The sequence below is a fragment of the Pteropus alecto genome, unplaced genomic scaffold, assembly GCF_000325575.1.
Source record: "Pteropus alecto unplaced genomic scaffold, ASM32557v1 scaffold101, whole genome shotgun sequence".
In the NCBI taxonomy this organism is placed as follows: Eukaryota; Metazoa; Chordata; class Mammalia; order Chiroptera; family Pteropodidae; genus Pteropus; species Pteropus alecto.
The window spans coordinates 11,613,163-11,619,589 of record NW_006432945.1 but is presented as its reverse complement, the minus strand read 5'-3'; the positions used below and the strand labels follow the sequence as shown (position 1 = coordinate 11,619,589).

The following is a 6,427-nucleotide window of genomic DNA, read 5'->3' as shown; positions in this document are numbered from 1 at the left end:
CACTCCCAGAAGCTCCCCCAACCCCTGGGGAGCACGGAGAAGACCACCGATGGCCCAGAGGACACGCTGGCAGTACCTGTACCCGTGGAGAAGGTGCCGGTCGCCGGTAGAGGCTGGGGCTGTGGGAGAGGTGTCAGTGAGAGGCCTGGGCTAGCCCGGCGGGGCGCAGACCCTCTGCGGGTCTCAGTGGAGAAAGGCAGCGTTGGGGGTTAACAAATCTGTGCCAACCCATTGTGTCCCTGCAGAACCCACAACGGCGGCCCCCACCCGCAACCTGCCGCTGAGGTCTCCTCCCGAAAGTCCTTCATGCTCCTCTTTTCAACAAACCAAGTGACCGCTGGGGCTCTCTAAAGTTAAAATTCTTTATTCTGACTTCTCAGGCCTTTCATCATCTCCCTTTCCCCTCACAAGACGGGCTGACCTTCCGCAACCTCCCATCACGGGGCCTGTCTCATCTGCACTCGGGTAGAGTCCGATGCCAGGGCCCGCAGGACGGGGCGCTTCCTCGCCCTCCCAGCTAGGTTACCTCAGAGTCGGGGCCGTCGGGGGAGTCCTCGTCTCCGGAGGGGGGCACCTTGTCGGGGGGCTTCGAGCGAAACCAGCTGAACCAGCCAAACCCTGACCTCTGGAGGAGAAAGGGAGCGGCGATGGCCTGCAGGGTCGCCTCTCCCACTGAGTGCGAGATGTGCCCACCCCACCCCAGCACGGGGGTCGAGAGGCGGGGAGGGGACAGGACCGAAACCCAGATTCCCAAGTCCGCCCGGCCACTTGGGATGGGAACGGTGGGAAGCAAAGACCCAGTCCCTCCGCCTCTGCATCCTTCCGCATCGCCCACCTTTTCTCCCTGTGTAGTGTTTTGGGAAGACTTTTCATCTGCCTCATCGGAGGACTCCCCCTCATCCTCCTTGACCAAAGCAGTGGAACCCTCAGAAGGACTGTGTGCTTGGGGAATCGGTGGCACCTGGAATTAATTAAAAGGAAAAAAAAGAACTACTGTAAATAATGCTATGGTACTATTTATAACTGCCAAGATATAACAGCAACCTGGGTACCCATCAATGGATGAATGGATAAAGAAGAGGTGGTGCGTATATGCAATGGAACATTACTCAGCCGTAAAGAAAGAATGAAATCCCGCCATCTGCAATGACATGAGTGGACCTAGAGGGTATTGTGCAGAGTGGAGTAAGTCAGACAGAGAAAGACAAATGCCATAGGATTTCACTTATATATGGAATCTGGAGAACAGGATACACGAACGAAACAGAAACAAGTTCGTAGATACAGAGAGCATTTTGATAGTTGCTGGGTTAGGGGGTAGAAGGATAGGTGAAGGAGGAGGGGATTAAGAAGTACGAATTGGTAGTTACAAAATAATTATGGGGACGGAGAGTACAGCATGGGGAACATCATCAGAAGTACTGTAATAACCATGCATGGTGTCGGACGGGTCCTGGGTTTACTGAGGTGACCACTTCGTAAGTTATATAAATATTTAATCACTATTTACCAGTTTAACCGTTTCAAAGTGCACAATTCAGTGGCATTAGTATATTTACCACATCATACAACCATCACCACTATGTATTTTGAAGATTTTCATCTTCCCCAACAGACCTTCTGTGTCTGTTAAACCCTAAGCCCCCACTTCCCTTCCCCCACCCTGATGACCTCTCCTCTACTTTCTGTCTCACATAAATGGAATCAGACAATATTTTATCCTGATGAGTATAGTCTCTACCATGTGCGAGACGCTGTTCTAAGGGCTATATACAGTGATTCACTTAATCTCTTATTAAAGTTTAATTGACATACGGCATCGCATCAGTTTTGGGTGCGCAACATAATGATTCGATATTTGCATGTATCGCGAGAGCATCTCATCTTTACGACAGTCCCATGAAGTAGGTACTAGTATCGTCTCATCCCGCATATGCGTAAACTAAGGCACAGAAAGGTTGAGGAACCGTCTGAAGGTCTCACAGCTAGGAAACGGCAGAGCAAGGATTCTGGCTCTCTCTAGGGATTTCTCCTAATTGGATAACTCAAGAAATAGACAAGGGCTTACATATTAGGATGCCCATCACTGTGTTTTTATATGGAAGGAAGGAAGGAAGGAGGGAAGGAAGGAAGGAAGGAAGGAAGGAAGGAAGGAAGGAAGGATAGGGAGGGAAAGGGGGATAGAAAGAGTAGGAAAGAAAAAAAAGGAAAAGAAAAGCAATGTGCTCAAAATGATTAATGACAAACGAATACCAGGCCGCCATGGCCTCGCCCCCTTTGCCTCTCTGGCTTCATTGCTCAGCGCTCCCCGCTGCTCCCCACTGCTCCCCACTTCCCTTGCTCCTCCTTGACTGCCTTTGCCCTCACTATTCCCTCTGCCTTGAACGCCTGCTCCCTAGGTATTTACCCGGCTTGTGGCTACACTCCATTCTGACCTTGCTCATGGCCTCGGGGACGCCTTCCCTGCCACCCCATCTAAGGTAAGATCCCCTGGTGCACAGGGGTTTCTATGCAGTCACCTCCACTAAAAGGAAGCACCACGCATGGGGCAGTCTCAGCCTGGTTCCCTGTGTGTCCCCAGCCCCTGCAACACTGTACGTTGTAGGAACTCAGCATTTGTGAGGGAGTGAATGAATGAATGACTGAATGAATGACGGTACTTTCACACAGTGGATTTTATCATTCTGATATTAAAAATCGTATTTATGAATGATGTGGAACATCTCATTTTACAGTATTACATAACAAATAGGAATGAAAGCTACATATACACATGTTCTTGACCATTTAAAAACACATACATGTATATGTATAGACATAAATACACACACGTCTATATGTATACTATGTACATACAAAAAATATTGGCAGGAAATAACCAAAATATTTGACTGTGGGATTATGAGTGATATTTGATTGAGTCTTTATTTTTCAAGTTTTCTATAACAATAATGTACTACTTTTTCAGTCAGAAAATAAAAAGTAAAGCATAAAGGTTTTTTAAGGCCTGTAGGCCAGTTAGATGATGTAAACCTCCAACCAGGCAAAGTTGAAAAACACCTTAAACTTGGGACCAGTGACGCCCACGGCGGGGGAAGGGAGCACTCATTCAACAGGTGGACAGAATGACTAATCTGACGTGGTCACCTCTGAGACCTTACAGCCCGAGGAGAAAAGACACAGCTGCTGCAGACCTTCTTGGAAGGAAAGCAAGGTAAAAATTAAAATAAAGAAATAAATATTGTCTGTGATGGGGCAGGGTACGGCGAGCGTTTACTGCAATGGGAAGAAGCATGCGTCAGAGGGAGCAGACCTCGGAGGTCAAGCCTACGCCTGCCTGCGGCCCTGCCCCCCAGGGACACAGGTCGGCAGGGTGCAGCGTAAACTGGACGCAGCCTCCCCCAGCCTCTCAGCGTTTGCTGTAGGAGGAAACAAGGAGAAACTAGGTTCTCTGAGGAAGGGACAGCTCGTGCCAGGCCTGGGACGGGGTCTGCACATGGCTAAGAGACCAGGCGGCTGGAGAAAACCCGAAGCGTGGAGCGGGCTTCGCCCTCTCACCTGCGGCGTGGAAGCGGCCATTTGACCATCAGGACGCTGGACGGTTTCTTGAGATTCTGCGTCTTCACCTGTGGCACGAAAACAACCAAAACCCATGATTTGCGGGGGTGGGTTTTCCCTCCGCCCTGAAGAAGGGGAACGGGACAGTCGGCGGTCCTAACTGCACAGCAGCTGGAGCTCCGAGCTCGTCATCCCAAGCGGGTCACAGGAAACTGAGTCCACTTGCACGGCCCTCTCAATTCCAGCCACCTACGACTCCCTGGACACGCCCTCTCCGCCCTGAGCCCAAGGTCATTCCTTAGGAGTCCTGGAAATCAGGGTCACATGGAGCTCCATCACAGGGCTCCCCCCAGCCGGGCCCCCGTCTGAGTCTCCAGTCTTGGACAGGCCGTAATCTGAGAGGGTCTAAGGGCGAATCCTCCTGTCTGGTCTCTGGCACTTCCCTGCTGTCACTCAACACTGCCCTGTTGTATCAGGCCACTGGGCCTGAGACCCTTGGGAGCAGGACAGGAGCCCGGGCCTCTGCGGGAGTGAGCTCTCAGATGTAGGCTTCAGGAGGAGGACTCGGCCAAAGCTGCAGCCTGAGGCGCAGGTGGCACTTTCCTCCTTTCTCTGCATGACGGCCCCTCTCCTAGAAACCGGGATCTAAGCGGAGGGCGGGAGGGGCTGCCACCAGCCTTGCTAAGCTTGTCCCAGCAAAGAGGCTGGCTGGAATGGAGAGAGCCGACTCCCTGGATGTATACAGAGTGCCAGCACCAGGCCGACACACAATAGGGCCTCTGTCATGCACACACCGCCTACTCAGCTCTTTCCCGGCTCAGACCCCATCACCTCCCATTGGTCCCTGCACCTCCCTCATCTGTCCCCCCACCAAAGGCGCACAGACCAGGCCTCCAGCCTAGGGCAGCTCTTACCAGGGGGCGGGTGTGTCTGCTGGGTTCCCTCCCAGGCCATTCCTCCAGGGGCCTCTGTCACTGCTATGCCGCCACCTGTCCCGGGCAGATGGGTCTCGGGAACCGAGTAAAGAGGCACCGGGACCCCCATCTGCCCTGAACCTCCTCCCGCTGGGTAGGAGCCCAGCTGGACATGAAAAGGCTGCTGTGGGCTGGGTCCGGCAGGCCTTATCTGCTCTGCTGCTGGCCACGGGGCTGAGCAGTCCCCACGGGTTTCTGAGTCACCTTGATGTCTTGAAAGATCCTGATAGGAAGTGTTTTCTAAAACACAGGGCAAAGAGAAAAAAAAATGAGACCTGAAATGTGGTATCTGCACGAACGAATCACACCAGGAACATTCCTGCCCATATCTTTGGAAAGCAATGACGAGCACAGCCCTCCCGATGCACCTGCCACCTGTATGATGATGAGGACAGCGCAGCGGCGGCTCTAACACCGCTCACCGCCCGTGACTCCAAGTTCACAGCAGTGTGTCCCGCACTCCCGTGTCTGATCCCTGAGCCTCAGACCAGAGCCCGGGGAGGGCGGGAACTGCCATCGCACCTGACGCCACTCTCCATGTTTAGACGAGCTTTCTCCCTTGAGGATTTCCTAATGGGCCGGGATATGTGAAACTTAGAAAGTTTCCAGCGAAAATGCCAATCAGACCACAGAAATCATGGCTTTGCTCTTCAGGAACTGGAGCGTGTGCCGTGGCAGGGCCCTGGCTGGTATTTGTACTGGCCGAGATGGGCTAAGATGTGCATGTGGGCAAGATGTGCAGAATTGGGACAATAACGTCTGTGGACCCAAGGTCACAGCACTGCTGTGGGCGGCCGACCCACCTACTCCGTTGGGTGACAGGAGACACGGCTGCTTCCTAGCAGAAGCGGCTTTTCAGAAACACCCAGCCCGGCTCTCCTCCAGCCCTTCACCTTCACAGATTCTGTGGCACAGAAGCCAGGGCCCGCCTTTCCTGCCTTCCCCTCACCCCTCCCTGAAGGAAGGGCTGGAGGCTGGGAAGCGGCTGGAAGTGGAAACATGAGGCCCTGTTCTGACTCCACAAGGGGGTGTACTTTGGGGAACAGGCACAGAATTGGGGCAATAACGTCTGTGGACCCAATACTCAGAGGCATCCTGAGGGGAACAAGGGACTTGCTGAAATGCTTTGAAACGTACTTCACGTGTGTGTGGCGATTGATCAAAAATCTGAAGAGCTCCCTATGTCCCCAACACTAATGTATTCAGCTGGGGACAGATAGTGATGCAGGTGAAACAATCAGATAACAACACTTGCAACAGGTGTTAAAACCCGAACGGGAAGCAGACACTCTACTAACGAGGGAATTTAGAACTGCCAGGATGCTGTGGCCGCAGGGGCCCCATGGAGAAGGTGCCTGGACCTGTGGTCAGGCTGACTCAGGCAAGGAAGCCACTCCGGGAAGGGAGGGGAAGATATGTTTTAAGTTGTGTTATCTTGTTTGATCAGCTCCCAGGAGTCAGCTACTTACACACTTGGCTCATCAGTTTGGGTACCTGTTGTTCCTCTGGCTCCCGAAACATCGGAGTGAGCAGACCAGGGATCCCCAGTATTTCCTGCTACCTTTTGCTATTTAAAATAAAGCAAAATCCTTTAAGCATCACAAAGAAAAACAAGAACCGCGGGGTAGGAGCCCAGCTGGACATGAAAAGGCTGCTGTGGGCTGGGTCCGGCAGGCCCTATCTGCTCTGCTGCTGGCCACGGGGCTGAGCAGTCCCCACGGGTTTCTGAGTCACCTTGATGTCTTGAAAGATCCTGATAGGAAGTGTTTTCTAAAACACAGGGCAAAGAGAAAAAAAAATGAGACCTGAAATGTGGTATCTGCACGAACGAATCACACCAGGAACATTCCTGCCCATATCTTTGGAAAGCAATGACGAGCACAGCCCTCCCGATG

At 52.5% G+C, this 6,427-nt stretch overlaps 1 protein-coding gene across 1 annotated transcript in view; it reads right to left on the bottom strand.

The window, feature by feature from the left end:
* LOC102878628 (protein transport protein Sec16B) overlaps window positions 1–6,427 on the bottom strand; it is a 30,587-nt gene that overhangs the window by 1,962 nt on the left and 22,198 nt on the right. Inside the window, exons 17-21 of the mRNA XM_006907787.2 lie at window positions 4,473–4,772; window positions 3,559–3,626; window positions 836–961; window positions 527–625; window positions 77–182 (exon numbers count right to left, since the gene is read on the bottom strand). Of these exons, the coding sequence (XP_006907849.1) occupies window positions 77–182; window positions 527–625; window positions 836–961; window positions 3,559–3,626; window positions 4,473–4,772 (699 nt within the window). The remainder of the gene's footprint in view (window positions 1–76; window positions 183–526; window positions 626–835; window positions 962–3,558; window positions 3,627–4,472; window positions 4,773–6,427) is intronic.